This window comes from Raphanus sativus, chromosome 1, assembly GCF_000801105.2.
Source record: "Raphanus sativus cultivar WK10039 chromosome 1, ASM80110v3, whole genome shotgun sequence".
NCBI lineage: Eukaryota > Viridiplantae > Streptophyta > Magnoliopsida > Brassicales > Brassicaceae > Raphanus > Raphanus sativus.
Window position 1 is genome coordinate 2,066,816 of NC_079511.1, and position 18,110 is coordinate 2,084,925.

The 18,110-nt window shown below is 38.9% G+C and overlaps 5 protein-coding genes across 7 annotated transcripts; 3 read left to right on the forward strand and 2 right to left on the reverse strand.

The window, feature by feature from the left end:
* Window positions 1-99: 99 nt before the first annotated feature.
* LOC108822884 (pre-mRNA-processing factor 39-1) lies at window positions 100-5,083 on the reverse strand. The gene is made up of 13 exons (XM_057003883.1): window positions 4,924-5,083; window positions 4,424-4,679; window positions 4,164-4,273; window positions 3,758-3,987; window positions 3,113-3,280; window positions 2,490-2,877; window positions 1,926-2,069; window positions 1,647-1,799; window positions 1,438-1,554; window positions 1,103-1,333; window positions 725-1,009; window positions 533-634; window positions 100-451 (listed from the first exon to the last, which is right to left on the reverse strand). The coding sequence occupies exons 2-13, from the start codon at window positions 4,647-4,649 to the stop codon at window positions 350-352; spliced, it is 2,256 nt and encodes a 751-aa protein (XP_056859863.1). The 5' UTR covers window positions 4,650-4,679; window positions 4,924-5,083; the 3' UTR covers window positions 100-349.
* Window positions 5,084-5,271: 188 nt separating this feature from the next.
* LOC108820921 (mitochondrial import receptor subunit TOM9-1-like) lies at window positions 5,272-5,794 on the forward strand. The gene has a single exon (XM_018593952.2). The coding sequence runs from the start codon at window positions 5,316-5,318 to the stop codon at window positions 5,607-5,609; it is 294 nt and encodes a 97-aa protein (XP_018449454.2). The 5' UTR covers window positions 5,272-5,315; the 3' UTR covers window positions 5,610-5,794.
* A 1,007-nt stretch (window positions 5,795-6,801) lies between these two features.
* LOC108823116 (phospholipid--sterol O-acyltransferase-like) lies at window positions 6,802-14,539 on the forward strand. 3 transcript variants are annotated; one of them, XM_057003905.1, is made up of 16 exons: window positions 6,802-7,164; window positions 7,368-7,503; window positions 7,622-7,766; window positions 7,868-8,037; window positions 8,128-8,204; window positions 8,521-8,737; window positions 8,817-8,991; window positions 9,346-9,445; window positions 9,602-9,696; window positions 9,991-10,042; window positions 10,179-10,250; window positions 10,414-10,582; window positions 10,671-10,775; window positions 10,854-10,938; window positions 11,019-11,117; window positions 14,057-14,539. In XM_057003905.1, the coding sequence occupies exons 1-15, from the start codon at window positions 6,919-6,921 to the stop codon at window positions 11,098-11,100; spliced, it is 1,926 nt and encodes a 641-aa protein (XP_056859885.1). In that variant the 5' UTR covers window positions 6,802-6,918; the 3' UTR covers window positions 11,101-11,117; window positions 14,057-14,539. The 3 variants fall into 3 exon arrangements, with proteins under 3 accessions (XP_056859885.1, XP_056859882.1, XP_056859881.1); XM_057003902.1 differs by lacking the exon at window positions 14,057-14,539 and adding an exon at window positions 11,251-11,348; XM_057003901.1 differs by lacking the exon at window positions 14,057-14,539 and having other exon boundaries at window positions 11,019-11,348.
* LOC108838030 (uncharacterized) lies at window positions 14,496-15,277 on the forward strand. Its single transcript, XM_018611020.2, has one exon. It carries the CDS (start codon window positions 14,542-14,544, stop codon window positions 15,004-15,006), a length of 465 nt encoding a protein of 154 aa, XP_018466522.1. The 5' UTR covers window positions 14,496-14,541; the 3' UTR covers window positions 15,007-15,277.
* Window positions 15,278-15,490: 213 nt separating this feature from the next.
* LOC108823119 (long-chain-alcohol oxidase FAO1) lies at window positions 15,491-18,089 on the reverse strand. Its single transcript, XM_018596380.2, has 3 exons — window positions 17,814-18,089; window positions 17,337-17,615; window positions 15,491-17,236 (listed from the first exon to the last, which is right to left on the reverse strand). The coding sequence occupies exons 1-3, from the start codon at window positions 18,087-18,089 to the stop codon at window positions 15,491-15,493; spliced, it is 2,301 nt and encodes a 766-aa protein (XP_018451882.2).
* Between the last annotated feature and the right edge of the window lie 21 nt (window positions 18,090-18,110).

Sequence of the window (18,110 nt, forward strand, 5' to 3'; positions counted from 1 at the left end):
ATCGTTACAAATAAGCGGATGTGTAAAGATTAACGCGCGGATTCCGTTACTCTGGTCTGACGTTCTTCAAAAACAATTCCATGTGAAAATTAACCGACATCATTTAAACCGAGCAAAACCGGTTAATCGATTGAAACGTCTCCGGTTACAAATATGTATCATTACCAGCGAAAATTCAAGAACCTTTTTACGTATCAAGCAACTGAAAAGTAAAAGCTAATGTAACTGATCGAGAACGTACACATGTAAACATTCAGACACGAGTCAGACACTCGACTTAAGTAGCTAAGGAGGAGATGGTTATATAAATCTCTCATAACAAAAACGAAAGAAAAAAACACTATCAGGCTCAGTAGTAAGTGTTGTAGTAAGCTTGAGGAGCAGCAGCGGGTTGCTGGACCGGCGCAGCCACTGGTGCCGCAGGAGGTGCGTAACTCTGTGGTGGATATGCCTGTTTTCACAAAGAAGTGATTCCGTTAGTAACTTGTGACTAGGCTCGGCCTTCTAAACATTAATTTAGAACATTGGTTACCTGAGCAGGATATGCGCCATAAGCAGCAGCTTGTGGCACGGGCGCTTGTGCTTGTGGAGCAGTATAACCAGCGGGATATCCACCATATGCACCATACGCAGCCTAAAACGTGAATAATGTGAACCATTAGAAGACTAGAAACATAAACCCAAGGAAGTAGATGATTTCGTTTGTTTTTTTTTTATAAATTACCTGCTGGCCATAGGCGGGGTTCCATTGTTGTGGTTGTGCAGGAGCGGCTTGTGCTTGTGGCCAAGTCTGAGGCTGTGCAGCGTATCCACCAGACCATTGAGCCTGTGCAGACACTGGCTGAGCAGGAGTAGTGCCGTTGTAAATTTTCGCCATTTTAGTCCTATCAGAAGATAGAAAGTCATCCGCGCTACGCTTTCTCAGCTCTGACGTGCTCCGGCGGAAGAGTTTAGCGTGTTGATCTTCTGCCTTTTTAATGGACTTAACATCTCCAAAGAGGCCCAGGAACTGCAAAGCCATACACACATTTAGCATTAAAACCAGTAAAACAGATGCTTAGAAGCTTTTAGAAGAAAAGATTGGTTTTTCTAGTCCCGTTACCTCTATATATATCAACGACAGCTCTTCTCTCTCAGTGGAACTCGCAATGTTCTGGGAATCTGAATTTGGATTTATAACCTTCTCAACAAATGGCGCAAGGTAATCAATCTGTCTTGGTGCTGGCAGAGAACTCTCAAAATGAAGCAGTGTTTCCAAGAGAGGTTTTGACGGTTGCACGTGGTCGAGTGCTTCCACTAGAATCTTCCTAGCTTTCTCAGCGTCCCCTGAAACCTGAAAGTAATATTGAAAAAGAGGCCAAATCCATTAAATACCCCAACAAAGCTAAATAAAAACTCTATTTATAAAAGTCTCAGGTAGTAGACCATGTGACATACCAAATATGAAAATCTTGAATACTGAGCATACAGCAGCGGCAGTACTGTGGAGTTCTCTTTTCCCTTTTCAAGAGCAATCACTTGCTCATACAATGCAAAAGCATCCTCCGGTTTTCCCTACGAATAAGATTAGGAGATGAGTAAAGAAAAAGTACAGCGGTAATAGTCTATAATAGTCCTTCAATTACTACATGGCCATGAGAGCTTACTTGTCGCTGTTCCATGTTTGCATGTTTAATTACTGCTTCAACAAGTCCGGGAGAAATTTCAGAGTGCACTAATTGGAATGCAGCTCTTGCACCAGCTATATCCCCATTCTGCTCTTTTAATCGAGCAGCAAAAAGGTGAATTTCTGGTTGTCTCTGCCATAGAAAAGAAGTGAAATCAATAACCAAGAACATTAAAGCAGAATATTAAGCTACGCTAACAAGCAATCGTAAATAAAGAAACAAAACTACCCAAAAAGGTTAGCGAAACACATTTCATACCTTGACAAACACTTGAGTTGCTCGAGCAAGGGCGTTGTCTGCAAGGTCCATACTTCCACTTGTTTCCATGCTTAGTACATAGCGAATCCAGTATTCAGGGTAATTTGCACATGCAACTAGACATCTTTCATACAGCTTGACCACCTATTGGAAAAGAATCGAACGTGAGAAACATATGGTAATCACTAGGTAAAAAATATAAATATATGTAAACACACAGAAAACCACAAAGGCGAAATCCACAAGAAATACTCTACAAGTCGACCAGATTGTTAGGAAGACACCTGCATTAATAAGATTGGTACTTTTAACAACAAAGATAACGCATGTACCTAAAATATCCATAGAGAATGTGAAATACTTGGCCTTAAAGTTACCAAATCTGAGGCTCATGTGTTGGTCTCAGTTATTTCCCATTAAAAACTTGCTTGATCCCATGGAAACCCAATAAAGCATATGATGCACCAGATACTACTTAACTGTAGGTCAGTAATATTACAGAAGAACGACTTAAATCTACAAAACACTTGTATTTTCACATATAAGAGAGTTAAGAACCGATACCTTATTGAAGTCTCCATCCTTCTCTATGAAATCCAGATAGTTATGCCAGTTCTCTAGCTCTGCAGCATTGAGAGGCCGCACATGGAAATATGGTCTTCTTATAGCCATTTCAAAACCAATGATCTTGGCTTCAAACTCTTTGGCTTTTATATACATGGCTTCTCTGACGCCAATGTATTTCTTCAACTCCTCGGGATCAGTTGAACCAGCAGCTTCCAGTTTAGGAGACTGTTCGGAGGAAACATCAGCTTGAGATTTTCCTTCATCTGCCTTTCCATCAGACTCAGATGGTGCAGCTTTAGAAGCATCACTAGCAGCTGCAACTGCTGTGGATTCCTCGGCACTCCTTAGTTCAGACAGAGGCCTTGTTTCAGCTAATTCCTTAAAGCTGTAGCAAGAATAGCTCTCATCAACAACAGAAAAAGTGCCAAAACGAAAGGGGTATCACACACATCAAAGACAATAAAAATCTGATAACTTTGGCACTTCAATTCAGTTTATCATATGTATGACCAAAGTGCATCAACATAATGTATTCTCAAAATAACAATTGCAATACACATGAATTGACTCTATCCAGTTAAGCGTGGGAGAAAATGTTTAACGAAATCGCTTGAACTTACTTGGCGAAGTATCTATCAAGATTTTGAATAGGATTTTCCAATATTTTGGAGTAAATCATGGCAACTCGGCTCCAGTCCTGCTGCATGCACTCATACTCAATGTATTTGTCCCACAATGGAGATGACAGAAAATCAGTCCCAACGTAAACCAGAGCTCGATCAAAAAGCCTGCAGTACCATTAAGAGTAAAAAGAAGGTTATATGCGCTGAAAAACACACACACACGTCCAATCAAAACACACAAGTTCTATGGAGAAAAAAAGGATTCACTCTTTGAATGCAGGCTACCTAAGCCCAAAACTGGTTGACGTCTTCCAAGCAGCGTTTTGCACATTGATGCACTCCGATAGGAGGGTAAGAATTAAACAGGTATATTTTTACTTCGAAATTTCAAACCAGAGTATAGAGCACCAAAACAAAACGAGCAATTTCAGATAAAGATGTCAGATAGTTATGAAGAAAGGCCCGAAAGCTAGTGATAAAAAGAGGAATGTCTAAATTAATTACATCAGATCTTTCCGCCAAAAATGAGAGGACTTTCTGTAGCAATCTAAGACAAGGGTTAGATGGTAAAAATCAGTTTTTCAAGGTAAAATAAAAATCAACCAGGCTGTTAATACACATACAAATAGAAGAACTCGTTACCTTCTGATAGTGTCTGGATCTCCATATGTATTGATGGCAAAAGTGCAATAATGAATCCAAATATCCACTGAATATGTCACCCCCTGCACTGCCCTTTCATAAACCTCTACGACTTTGTCCATAGCCCCCACCCGAGACTCATGATCCGCATACTTCTTCCAGTAGCCATAACACAAAGGAAATTCAGCTAGGAAAGTATCATACACCTTCCGGATCTTTGCTATATTGTCCTGTTATAAGAAAAGCAAAGGAATTTGTTCAAAAAAAAAAAAAGAAAAGCAAAGGAAAACATTACCAATCTTGATCAAAGTAATAAAAGGACCCGAAAAGAAACTTAGCAAAAGATAATAGAAAGAATAAAAGCGACAAATGTCTGTGATAAGATGAGTGTTATATTCACACAAACCTGAGCTGTCGTCTCTGTCTCGTCAATCAGGGCAGTCCAAGCATTGAACTCTAAAGAATTAGCTCTTACAATACTCCATAGACGCTCCTCTTCTGGTGAAAGAGTAGAGACTGCAACAACAACAACAACAACAACAACAACAACAAAAGGAATAAGCAAAGGATCCTATCATCAAAGTTAACTTCAGATTTTGTTTCGATTCGTAATGAATTAATGTGCTCATCATCATGCACAGGATTGAAAAGGAAGAAGCGATTTACCAGCATTTTCTCCATGCTCCGCTCCTGGAGCTGTAACAGCCACCTCATCTGATGCCTTTCCATTCTCAACTGGCACACTTGAACCACCTTCAGGGCTAGTCCCATTGACCAAAGAAGCGTTTTCTTGCCCTGTAGATTCCACCGCAGTAGCAGCAGCAGAAGCATTATATTCTCCGTATGGTGCAGAGGTATAGCCCTGGGTAACCATGGCCTCGCTGTCTCCCATAAATTTCTTGAACAGACTTGTAAACCGAAACTACACCAAGAAAAAAAACTGCTTAGCTCGAAGAAGGCAAGTTAAGTAACAGTGGTAAGCAAATATCTTCCTACTAATCACAATTCGGAAAGCTAGATACGAAATTTTATCACAGGAGAAAGCAAAACCTAATCATAATCTAAGTGAATCATAATCCCAATCGATATGAGCTAGCATAAGAAGAAACAAGCCCTAACACTAGTTGTATTCTCAATTCGTAGTATACAGAGGGAATGATACGAACCTCGGAAACTGAAAAGGAAGCTCGCTTCGCTTCTAGAAGAGATTGGAGTCGGTAAATGCTCGGAGCTCTTAAGCTTTTTTTGATTTCGTGTTTGTTTCGTTTACAGGACGAGATGGTTATAGGGTTAGAGACGACGGATTGAAACGAACAGGTTACGCGACTGTGTTGGTCGGTGCACAGTAACCGTCAAGAACTATGCATACATGGGCCTTCAAAGTTTCATTATTGAGCCCATTTATCATCTTAGAAATTAAATCTGGACCGTCAATAAAATTTGTAATGGGCCTTTAAACTTTTATTAACGGCCTCATTAAACAGAAAAACCCTTTGATTTAATCGAGTAAAACCCTTGTCGTAGTTCTCCTCCCAAAGTTTGATAGCTCAGCTCATCAATGGCGACTAAGAGAACGGGAGCCGGCAAATCCGGCGGTAGAGACTCGAGCATCTTAGCGAAGATCGCGAATCATGAAATCGCCAATAAGGGGAGACGTGCAGCGTGCGACGCAGTCTACGTGTCGAAGAAGCTGTTACGAAGTACGGGGAAAGCTGCGTGGATCGTGGGGACGAGTTTTCTCATCCTCGTCGTGCCTTTACTCATCCAAGCGGAGCGAGATCAGATGTTAGGCGAGATTGAGCTTCAGCAAGCCAGCATCCTCGGACCTCCACCTCCAGGAGCTCTACAATAAGTATAACTGTAGAAACCGATCATATTAGATAATTAAATTTCGATTTTCATGCCGTCCGATTAGTTTCTATTAGTTTCATCTATTAGTATAAAGGAAGGATCTTTTGGTGATAACTTGAGCTTCCTTTATTGTATTGATTCCTCAAGAATATTTATGTTTTTCATTATCACAGTGTTTTTATGTCATGATCCTTAATGCACTTACCAAAACCTTGATGATGTTATGTTATGTTCACGAATCTATCTTAAACCACATCTCATTTTGTTGAGTAAAGTGTGTCACATAACATAATTTGACACACTTGATCAAATGAACACTGTGTGTGTGTATCGATTTGATCTGAACACCCGAATATAATTTGTATTGTTCTCAGGGTTCAGAGCTAATGATCCTCTGGCTTTCTCTTGTTTAATCTTCTATCGATTCTCACAACTGCTACTTCGCAGCTCCTTCTGGCATGATCACCTCTCTATGATCAGTCGAAGGTTGTCTGATTCTCCCGCTCCCACGGTCGTATCGATCTGGCTTTACTTCATCGGTGATTACTTGGTCACAAACAAGTGTCGAGAATGGTTCTCTTCAACGACCATTCATTGCCTATTGGGTTATTTATCTTTCAAATTAAAGGACTTACGGGCTTTCTTCTCCTTATTGGGCTGCTTGGTTTTCATTGAACTTTCTGTTCTGATCCAGACAGCATTTTATTCTTTCCACATGTTCTGTTCCTTCGGACTCTCTAATGGCTTCCAATGTCACGGTTAATACTCATCTTTCGAGGGTTAGATTCTGAGGTTTGCTCATGTAATTTATAACATCTTAAATATATGCAATCAAAGTTTCAGAAAAAATTCTCATTGGAACAATCAGCAGAGAGTTTAGGCTCTCCAAAAGAAAGAAGCTACAGCCTAAAGAAGGCAACTTACGAGCAAACCGAAGCATAACTTGAGACATAGCAAGAAATGTAGTTTTTCCCAGCTAAAACCCACATACAATCTTTAACCAGCCAAAGATAACATAGTCCCGAGTCTAACCATCCTATAAATAAAGCTTATCTCTTGTTGTTATGAGGATTAACTATGACGTAACCCTCTCTAGGTAAGCCCGAAAGTTAGATTAACAGGCGTCAGATGTAAAGCCTCTAGATCACAAGGAAGGTTCTCGCCTTGCATTATTAATAGGACGCTTCCAAAGACTATTCAACTCTCGACCTACAAGGTCGAAACAACACAGACGCTCTCTCTCTCCTCTCACTTACTTTTTCTTTTCCTCCTAAACTCTGGCGATGGAATAAGACGTACGACAGCGAGCGATGAGAGCGGATTTGAAATCAGTAACTGCTTCCTGTACCGTCCTCGCCGTTATCTTACTGGTTTGCGGTAGCGGCGCTGTGGCGGTGGAGGATGAGACCGAGTTCCACGGCGACTACTCGAAGCTTTCAGGTATAATCATCCCCGGATTCGCGTCGACGCAGCTGAGAGCGTGGTCGATCCTCGACTGTCCATACTCCCCGTTGGACTTCAATCCTCTCGACCTCGTTTGGCTAGACTCCACTAAGGTACGTGATCTTCATTTGTTTGAAGAAATCTTAATATCAGAGGCAAATAAGACGGTTGAATTTGTACTGCTTACTAGTTAGTAGATCTCGTTAGATCGAAATGTTACACCTCATCCTTCGGTTGTTGGAGTTAGCACTTTGTGGAATCTGTGAAGTGATTAGTAGTTCTTTTATTAATGGATTTGGTGGATGATTTTTTACAGCTTCTCTCTGCTGTCAACTGCTGGTTTAAGTGTATGGTGTTAGATCCTTATAACGAAAGGGATCATCCCGAGTGTAAGTCACGTCCTGATAGTGGTCTTTCAGCTATCACAGAATTGGATCCAGGTTACATTACAGGTAGAAAACTGAACATTATTTTTTTTTTTCCTTTTCCTTAAAATTTTCTTAGAATTTGAAAACTCGTTTTTGTTGTGGTATTATTACGGTTTAAGTAACGTTGGTTGATGATCTTCAGGTCCTCTTTCTACTGTATGGAAAGAGTGGCTTAAGTGGTGTGTTGAGTTTGGCATAGAGGCTAATGCAATTGTCGCTGTCCCTTACGATTGGAGATTGTCGCCAACCAAATTGGAAGAGCGTGACCTTTATTTTCACAAGCTCAAGTTAGTCCTCGCTTAGGCTATTATATCCTCTCTCTTTTTCTAATTTTTTTATGTAAGTAAAGCTAAAAACTCTGGTCTTGTTTTTTTGTGTGTGTGTGCAGGTTGACATTTGAAACTGCTTTAAAACTACGTGGTGGTCCTTCTATCGTGTTTGCCCATTCTATGGGTAATAATGTCTTCAGATACTTTCTGGAATGGCTGAGGCTAGAAATTGCACCAAAACATTACTTGGAGTGGCTTGATCAGCATATCCATGCCTATTTCGCTGTTGGTACTGGACTATTATATTGTTAAGCCGCCGTTTTTTCTTTCGCTCTAAACTGGAGAGTCTCAATCATTTTCTGTCTTCATGTTTATTTAGGAGCTCCTCTTCTTGGTTCAGTTGAGGCAATCAAATCTACTCTCTCCGGTGTAACGTTTGGCCTTCCTGTTTCTGAGGTTACCTCTGACTTCTTTTTTGTTTCAAGTAGCTAATATCCACCAGGCTTTTGCTAATAGAGCTGCTGTACTTTAATATGGTATATGTAGATCTTAAAATTAGCTAGTTATCAAAGAAAATATTGTGAGTAATATGTTCGTTCTAAAACACCGGAACTGCAACATGTACGCGGATTTAATTTCCATATTACTATGGCAGATTCCTAGTTGAGAAGAAGCTTTTACTGGGATCTTTAAACTCAATATTCTGTGGTTTGCTTATTAATATATGTGACATTGACATTCGCTTCTCATGTTTTTGTTGGCAAGGCTTCAGGGAACTGCTCGATTGTTGTCCAATTCTTTTGCTTCTTCGTTGTGGATGATGCCATTTTCAAAGAATTGCAAGGGTGATAACACGTTCTGGACGCATTTTTCTGGTGGTGCTGCAGAGAAAAGTAAGCATGTGTACCACTGTACTGACGAGGAATATCGATCGAAATATTCTGGCTGGCCGACGAATATCATCAACATTGAAATTCCTTCCCCTAACGGTATGGCTTTGTATATGCACCTTGTGACTGGTTGATTCTTATATCACTTTCGATTTATCCAACACCAATAATTTTGTAGGCCTTGATGCGTATCCATCAGTTACAGAAGCAGTTAAAGCCAACATGACCAACATGGAATGTGGTCTCCCCACTCTTTTGTCTTTCACAGCTCGTGAATTAGCAGATGGGACTCTTTTCAAAGCAATTAAAGAATATGATCCAGATAGCGCGAGGATGTTACACCAGTTAAAGAAGTAAGTATCTTTTTCTGTTAAGACTGATATTTCTCCATCACTTGTTGTCTCCTTGTACTTCAACTTTACACATTCTTTGTCAGAAAAGTTTAATCAAAATTCTTTGTTTTAACTATCAATGGTGCTCTCTCACTAATGTTATGGAATGTCTTTTTTTTCTGCTTGCAGTTATGAATGCAAAAGATTGTATTTCAGATTAATTTTCACATTGAGCATTAATCCTTTGTGTTATTATTTAGACTCTGGCACGGAATAACATGTCAACTTCTTTTTGCAAATGTTTGTCAATCTTCAAAGAAGTGTGTATATATATATATGTGTGTGTGTGTATAACATGCCAACTATATTTTACAGGTTGTATCATGATGACCCTGTTATGAACCCACTGACTCCTTGGGAGAGACCACCTATAAAAAATGTATTTTGCATATATGGTGCTCATTTAAAGACAGAGGTATGACTACATTCTCCAAGTGACATTTTGTGTCTGTTATGTTATTATATTCCTCGTTTTGTTCTGCAATATATTTTTTTATTTATGCTCTTATCTTCTCCCTTGCATCATATGATTTTAAACGTTAAAGATACTAACTGTATGAAGTTGTAATAGGTTGGCTATTACTTTGCCCCAAGTGGCAAACCTTATCCTGATAATTGGATCATTACGGATATCATTTACGAAACTGAAGGTTCCCTCGTGTCAAGGTAAATTTTCGCAATGGCAGCAAGTAAAACAGCATGTAAGGTTTTTTGTATCAGTTTGGAGGTGTAATATCTCATTTGCATCAGCGAATAACTAATATTTCATTAGTTTTTCTATCATCTGCTTTTAAGATAAGTGTATGATCAGTGGCTAGAGTTGGGAAGAGGTGTGAGATTCTTGCATGAATAATGTCACTAACATCAAATATAACTGGCAGAACAAAAAAATAGTAGTCTTTCTATATTTTGGCTCAAAAAACCGTAGATTAGCTCACATCTTATGCTGCAATTCTTCAGGTCTGGAACTGTGGTTGATGGGAACGCTGGGCCTATAACTGGGGATGAGACGGTAATCTCAGAAGTTGTGTTTCGAATTATTTTGTGTGCAAAACTACTGAAGATCAGTATAATATTTGCTTCAATATCGCTACGTGTTATGTATTTTACTGTGTCTCCATATTGATTGTTAATTTTACCTCTTATAGGTACCCTATCATTCACTCTCTTGGTGCAAGAATTGGCTCGGACCTAAAGTCAACATAACAATGGCTCCCCAGGTACTCTTGCCTTGTGCATATGTTTATCTTCCATTTAAAGTTTCTATATCTCAGAGACCTTTTATGCATATAGATAATCTGGTTATATGTTGAGTCGCCAACAGTTTTTCCTTCCCATAATGTATCTAAGGCTAAAAGAAATTCTCATTGAAAAAAAAAACAGCCAGAACACGATGGAAGTGATGTACAAATCGAACTGAATGTTGAACATGAGCATGGGTCAGACATCATAGCGAACATGACAAAAGCACCAAGGGTGAAGTACATAACCTTCTACGAAGATTCTGAGAGTATTCCAGGAAAGAGAACGGCAGTGTGGGAGCTTGATAAAGGTGAGTACCAAATATATCAGAACTGCTGAGACTGATCAAAGTATCTTTCATTGGTTTTGACTTTTGGCTAATCATTTTTTTTGTGCAGCGAATCACAGGAACATCGTTAGATCGCCAGTTCTTATGAGAGAGCTATGGCTTCAGATGTGGCATGACATTCAGCCTGGCGAAAAGTCCAAATTTGTCACCAAAGGTAACAAAAGTTTCAATGGCTATATGATCATCACTTTCTATTGCTTGTGGGTGTAAATACAAATAGACGTTGTCACAGCCAAGCGGGGGCCACTTAGAGATGCGGATTGCTACTGGGATTACGGAAAAGCATGTTGTGCTTGGCAAGAATACTGCGAATACAGGTTTCCATTCTCATCTTCCATGAAAGTTTCATATCTATCATACCTGAAATCATAACTAAATATCGTGAAACCGAATGCAGATACAGTTTTGGGGATGTTCATCTAGGACAAAGTTGTAGATTGAGGAACACATCTGCTAATATACTGCTTCAGTACATATAGATCATCTCCTCGTTCAGGTTCACAATAATTCCTACCTCTTAATTTTTCGCTCCCAGTAAGGGAAATAAACAAACGTTGAATTCTTATTGCTCTCTCTCTATATCTACAATTTTGCCTTCTCACGCAAAGGTATTCTTTTGTGATTTGTAGCTAGAGTGCAGTTACTTTGAATTTTACGGCTAAACCCGTATTAAAAAGGTATTTTTTGTTAATTACACCTGCTAAGGTAGTAAAACCCGTTTACTCTAGCTTTCTGTGTTCACAAAACCGTTTGAAGTTTAGTTGCATTTGAATTCTCCAGTGTTTGGTTATCATTTGAGCTGACAGTCAATGATAACCATTTTTATATCACCATTCACCAGTGAATTATTACTAGATATGTAAGATTCGTGATCTTTTTTATTTATATAAATAGATACGTTTATAAAGATTTATATTTATATCATAAAGATTTATATTTATATCATAAAACCTCATTATATGATTGCGAACGAAGGTTTCAACTGGTGATACTATTCACGGCACTATTCACGTCTTTTCTAAGAACTTGCTGATCAGCATGATCATTTCTTATATTTTTATGCATGGTTTATTTTTCTATTTCATATGTTTTTTAATTTATATTTGTTTTTTTTTTAAATGAAAACAAATTGTACTTATATTATATTCACATCATAAAAATTATATTAGTATTGTTTATTCTTATTAATTCAATTATATGGTATATGATCGAAATAAATAATTAAAATACGTATAGTTTTATTTTTTATGTATTTTAAATCATATTTCTTTTAATCAAATGTGATTATCTCTTAAATAGTCTCACTCCGCGCCATGCGCAGATCATCAACTAGTTCTCCTGGTTATCATTTGAGCTGACAGTCAATGATAACCATTTTTATATCACCATTCACCAGTGAATTATTACTAGATATGTAAGATTCGTGATCTTTTTTATTTATATAAATAGATACGTTTATAAAGATTTATATTTATATCATAAAAATAGGTGTTATATAAATAGGAGTACTTTTTAAGGTTTTATGTTTTTGATATAAAAATTTGGAGAGAGAAGGAACAGAGCATAATTAGGTGGGAGAATTAAAGTTGATCAGTGGTTTGATGGTTTGGTTGAACATGAGTTTTGAGCTTTTCTACGAGAGTTCATACTTTATTTATTTATGTATATCGAAATTAAATGCTTAGTCAATTTTATGGTCCCTCTCAAATTTGCTATCTTCTATTAAATTGTAGACATGCATTATTTTCGAGTTTTTTTCATATTTTGCTTTTGGTCTAAAGTTGATCAGTGGTTTGATGGTTTGGTTGAACATGAGTTTTGAGTTTTGAGTTTTGAGTTTTGACATAATTAGGTGGGAGAATTAAAGTTGATCAGTGGTTTGATGGTTTGGTTGAACATGAGTTTTGAGCTTTTTCTACGAGAGTTCATACTTTATTTATTTATGTATATCGAAATTAAATGCTTAGTCAATTTTATGGTCCCTCTCAAATTTGCTATCTTCTATTAAATTGTAGACATGCATTATTTTCGTGTTTTTTTCATATTTTGCTTTTTGGTCTAAAGTTGGCATTACTCTTTCAGTCAGTTGGATGAAAGGTGTCAAACTTAATGCCTAACTATCCAAAACCCAAACAGATTGCACACCCTCACGTCTATCAAATCTCTGTTTAAGCGCTCTTTGTTAGCTATGCAATAACTAAAGATTATAGTTATATGAAATTTGAGCCACCTATATTTATTTGCCTGCATTTTCCGGTTTTGATCATTATGTTAATAGATTTTTAATTAACATATAATCAAGTTTTCTTCAAATAGATGTTAAATACCGAACTTTGTAACTAGAATATCATGATTAAATGAGAACTTATTTCATGTATAAATTTAGATTTTACTTTTAGTTTTTTATATATTTAGCTTTGCACTATAATAGCTATATATATATATGATTATTACATCCTACTTGACAATTGATTGAGGTCGGGCCTTACAGTTATTATTGTCTTTTTTTGGTCAAACAGTTATTATTGTCTATTATATGTTTTTGTCATAATAGTATGAATTTTTCTATAACAAGATAAATCCTAAAACGAAATTCAAACTAATTACAAAATATATTAATATATAAATCCTTAAGTTTTGTATTAAGTTGATCATTTCTTGAATTTGATAGTGTAGGTGACAATTAATAAATGAAAACTTAAACCAGGAAAAAGTCATAACCGAATCAATTTGTTTCCTCCTGTTATATTTAGCGTGTGTGCGCGTCTCTTCATTTACATATAACCACAAATGGAAAGGGCTAATTTTGACACTAAGAAATTAATTGTATTGTAATGATCTTTTGCCTCCACGCAACAAAGCTGCAAGGCTTGTGTAATAAACTAATAAAGTATAGTAATGTATAAACGTGTTCTTATCAAAAAATATTTTTTTGAATAGAATTTATTTTTGATCAATCTACATTAAGAAGTAACAAGCTCGTTAAAATAAATATGTATAAATGATTGCATTTTTTCTTTAAATGATACTCCCTCCGTTTTTATCTATTTGTCGTTTTAGACTTCGGCACACAGATTAATAAAACATTTAATTTTGTATATTTACTAGATAAAAACATCATTATCAATACACGTAATTAGATTTCAACCAGTAGAAAAATAGATTAGACTAAAAAGTCAATAAATTTTACATTGAAATCATAAAACGACACTTATTTTGAAATGAAAATTTTGCTCCAAAACGACATATAATTTGAAATGGAGGGAGTAGTCATCAAATTATTGATTGTAACTTAATTTTGGAAAAATAAATAATTAGTGGTTTGTGGCCTAATATGAAAAGAAGATATATTCATAATCATATTGGAATTTAACTAAGACTGATAAGCATATAAATTGATATCTTAAAGTCATCTTTTATGTATGATTTTACAAGGATTGAAGACCGAGTCCTGCATCATAGAAGCTTTATGCCAAAGGAGCCGGATTTTTCGATAAATATGATTCCTTATAATTAATTCTACAATTAACAAAAATGGACAATTCAGTCAATTTATCTTTGATGGTAACCTAAAATTGAAGAAACGGTAAAGGAAAAAGGGTGATCTGGTCAATTCAGGTTTAGTGGCACTTTAGTAATTTCCTAGAACGTCAAGGGGAATCTAAGCACCCCGCCTCTATAAATTGTCATAATCTACCCATTCCCGAGTCCTTTCTGTTATCCCTTGTTATTCTTTCTCTCAATATATCTCCCTCTCTCCTTGTCTAGAAACTCCGATTATATTCTCGACAAAAAAGAATTAAAATCCCTAAAATTTTTCTTTTTTTTCACCCCGAATATTTTGGTTTTACTGTTTAACGGCAGTTAAACTTTTTTCTGTGTTGGACGCTGACGTGGCATGCATTCAATAGAAAAGCACCATGAACACCAAAAAGATGCGTTTACCCCCACGTCGCGTTCTAATGACAGAAAAGCGCAAAGAAAGAGACGGCGTCATCTCCTCCGTCGTGAAGTCGCCGGAATCTGCCGTGACGAAGTTTCCTTCGCCGCCGAATCTTACTCCTCCGACAGTTAATTCCATTTCCAAGAAAACTCTAACCGTAGCCGAGTCGGTCGGCTCGAACCAGCTAATTTTAGCCGGTTATTTGAGTCAGGAGTTTCTCACCAACGGCACACTGTTCGGGGAGCAATGGAATCCAGCTCGAGCCCAAGCCGGTCCACCCGAGCCAAAGAAGGTAAAGCCGAACCATGCAGTTGAGCCGTTTGAGGAAAGTGAGCCGAAACGGAAGAGGTATATGGAAGTCGCTAATCTTCTCAGGGCAGATGGGACCCACATGCCCGGCATCGTCAATCCTGCCCAGCTGGCCCGATTCCTCAAACTGTGATCGGCGTAATCCGGTGTACACGTGGAGACAGATCACTGGTCCGTCGCCCAGCAAGCAAGACAGCCCTAAAACCGGAACCCGCCGCTCCTCTCTCTCTCTCTCTTTTTTTTTGTGTTTTCAAATGTTTCAAAATCCTCTCGTATGTAAAGCGCTGACTCTCGCTCTCTCTCTGCATCGTCTTCTTCCTCGAAATCGATCGAGAAAGTTTAGGGTTTGTTGTGAGGTAGATTGTTCATGTTCTTGTACATCAAAAAAAATATCAATTAGCGAATCGATCATATACTTTGAAATCTAAAACTTAATTGTTGACCAATCCGATCCATACATGACGCAAATTTGGTAAGTCTTATCTGAATTATAAAACTGACTCGATTGATCTTAGATTCGAATTCTTAAAATTTTGGTAATGATCTGGTGTGTGTTCATAGAAAGATGATAGATGATGAACAAAACTCGAAACTTCAGAAAAAAAAAAACATTCATCTCAATCTTGCTTCCTCTTCTTCATCAACTCAGCTATTCTTTTAGATATGCAGTAAGCAGTACTCTGAGTGGTGATCATAGGATTAACACCAAGAGCCGTAGGCAGAACACTCGCATCACACACATACAAATCCTCCGCCTCCCAGCTCTCTCCATACCCATCAACAGCTCCTTCCCTCTCCGTCTTACCCATACGACAGCACCCCATCTGATGCGCCGTAAACGAATGAGTCCAACGCTCACTCATCGACACGACTCCCGCCGGCGCATCCACCTTCTCCAAAAACTCCTCCAGATCCTCCTCCTTGATTCCATCGCACTTCAATCTCTGCCCGTCGCTCCTATACGTCCCCACCTCCTCAGCCCCCGCAGCAACCAATATCCTCAGCGCTCGCCTTAACCCCGTTACTAGATTCTCTTCGTCAGCTTTGGTTAGTTTATATTTCACTATCCCTTCCTTCACTTCCCCCACGCCTTCGTCTCTCACCGTAACGAATATATGAGACGTTCTCGCGTATTTCGCTAGTCTCTTTTTTACATCCGATCCAGACACCCACGGGACCAGAGCTGCGAACGTCCCTGGTCCCAACGCTGGAGTCTCCAGCGTGATGTTAGGCGTCGTGGAGTCCATCTCGAACACGTAGTGTAACGAAGTCATGATCTCTCCCTCGTGCGCTGCTCCGTTGAACTCTGAGTTTTTCTCCGGGAAGTACCCCCACGCCATAAGGATAGGGTGGATGTGAAGACCCCGACCGATGTTCGGATTCTTCAACCCGCTTGTAGATAACAGCCCCGGTGTCATAAGCGAGCCGCATGCCACCACTGTCACTTTAGCACTGATCTCAATCTTCTTTACCGTTTTGTTTGAAGTTGTTGTTGAAGAAGCTGTGACTCCCACACATTTTTTTCTTCTTCCGTTATTAACCAAGATCAGCTTCTCAGCTCTGCACTGTGTTAATATCACTGCGTTGTTGCTGTCAACTGCATCAACCAGCCAGGTTATATCCGTCCCTCTCTTGTCACCAGTTTTGCAGCCGAACGAGCAGCTACCGCAGTAATGCTCCTCGGAAGAGTTCCTCGGCACTACCGTCACATCCAGCCCGAGCTTATCGCATCCTCTGCGTAGAATCTGGTTCTGAAACCCTTCTCTGATGACTCTCTCTGTGACTCCTATCCTCTCGCAAACACTCTCCATTGCCGCTGTGTATTCCTCCCTAGCGAATATCGCGACCCCTCTGTCCTTCGACCATTCGTCGATGATGGCGTCGGGTGTTTTTAACGAAGCCGCCCAGTTCACCACCGAGCCGCCGCCGAGTGTTGACCCCGCCATGAACCGGAACCTCCCGTCGTGTGTCATCAGCAAGCCGTTGGCTTCGAACATCTCGAACATGGAAGGACCTTCGAGAGTTGAGTAGTCTCGCGGCACGAAGTAGTTACCTTTCTCGAGGACTATTACTTTGAGTCCTGACTTTGCTAGGTTTGCTGCTGCGACTCCTCCTCCGCAGCCCGAACCGATTACCACTGCGTCGCACTCGATCTTGAGAGCGTTGGTTTCTTTGTCCTCTTTGACTTTAAGACCTTTGTTGATCAGGCGTTGTTTGATGGCTGTTACATCGTCTTCTTTTGCTGTCTCGATGATCCCTTTCTCTAGAGGCCTTTCCTTGTGTTCTGTGTTCTCGTTTTCTTCACCTATGTCCACGGTATAACCAATTGCATCCCATGCAGGGTTCTCTGTATTTTCATTTGTCTGTTCATGTGTATTGAGTTAGTTTGTTGTTGAACAGAACAAGACATCAACATCACCAAACCAGAACAGTCAAATTTAAGTATATTTTCTACCGACTTACCCAGGTGAAGTAGTAGAACAGGAAGATGGCTTTGATCATCATAAAAGCAATTCTTGCAAGAGGGTTATACCACTGCGTGTTCCATTTCTGGAGGACTTTTTCTCTCTTCTCAAGCGAGATGTCAGAGAATTTTAGAAGAAGAGGAGACCAGTTCTCCTTATCAAGACAGACAAACCCACATAGCAGCAAAGTTCCCAGTCTGAATGTGAGTAGTCTCAATACTATTCTCACCACTGTAACTGTCAATGGCATTGCCTTTGTGGCCATTACCTCTGCTACCTGTTTTATCATCAATTTGCATAAAACAACTTAACGAGTACATTGACGTTAAGTGTAGTAGTAGTTAATAATATATATTGTTTACATCGCTCTTCTCCATAATTTTTACTTCAGTAGCGTCTTATATTCATCTAGAAGATTTAAGAATTAAGATGGTTATTACTAGATTGAGAAACAGTTAAAACAAGAAAAAAGAACCTCATCAGGTCTGACATGAGACCCAGAAGACTTGAAGAAAGATAAGAGGGCATCGTTGCGTAAAACTTTCAGTTTCATGTCAAGGTCTAAGCTCTGTAACGGAACAGGAGGCATGATAGCGTCGCAAATTGCAGAGAGAGCTTGGAGGTCAGATTGTGAGAAGCCATGGCTAAAGCTTTCTTGTTTCATACTCCATCTCAGCAACGGGTGCCCTTTCTTCTTGCCTCTGCTTGTTCCTCCGACCATCTCTCTCCGCTCTCTGATTTCTGCGTTCATATTTTAAGTTATCTATCTCTC

Excerpts from the sequence above, each read along its gene's own strand:
- LOC108822884 (XM_057003883.1), bottom strand. The coding sequence starts at position 4,649 with ATGGGAGACAGCGAGGCCATGGTTACCCAGGGCTATACCTCTGCACCA. Across the intron at positions 1,800-1,925 it reads CAACTCAAGTGTTTGTCAAG|AGACAACCAGAAATTCACCT; the intron begins GTATGAAATGTG and ends TTTCTATGGCAG. Across the intron at positions 452-532 it reads ATGGCGCATATCCTGCTCAG|GCATATCCACCACAGAGTTA; the intron begins GTAACCAATGTT and ends TTGTGAAAACAG.
- LOC108820921 (XM_018593952.2), top strand. The coding sequence starts at position 5,316 with ATGGCGACTAAGAGAACGGGAGCCGGCAAATCCGGCGGTAGAGACTCG.
- LOC108823116 (XM_057003905.1), top strand. The coding sequence starts at position 6,919 with ATGAGAGCGGATTTGAAATCAGTAACTGCTTCCTGTACCGTCCTCGCC. Across the intron at positions 7,504-7,621 it reads GGATCCAGGTTACATTACAG|GTCCTCTTTCTACTGTATGG; the intron begins GTAGAAAACTGA and ends GATGATCTTCAG. Across the intron at positions 10,251-10,413 it reads ACATAACAATGGCTCCCCAG|CCAGAACACGATGGAAGTGA; the intron begins GTACTCTTGCCT and ends AAAAAAAAACAG.
- LOC108838030 (XM_018611020.2), top strand. The coding sequence starts at position 14,542 with ATGAACACCAAAAAGATGCGTTTACCCCCACGTCGCGTTCTAATGACA.
- LOC108823119 (XM_018596380.2), bottom strand. The coding sequence starts at position 18,089 with ATGAACGCAGAAATCAGAGAGCGGAGAGAGATGGTCGGAGGAACAAGC. Across the intron at positions 17,616-17,813 it reads CTCATGTCAGACCTGATGAG|GTAGCAGAGGTAATGGCCAC; the intron begins GTTCTTTTTTCT and ends ATGATAAAACAG. Across the intron at positions 17,237-17,336 it reads TGTTCTACTACTTCACCTGG|ACAAATGAAAATACAGAGAA; the intron begins GTAAGTCGGTAG and ends ACACATGAACAG.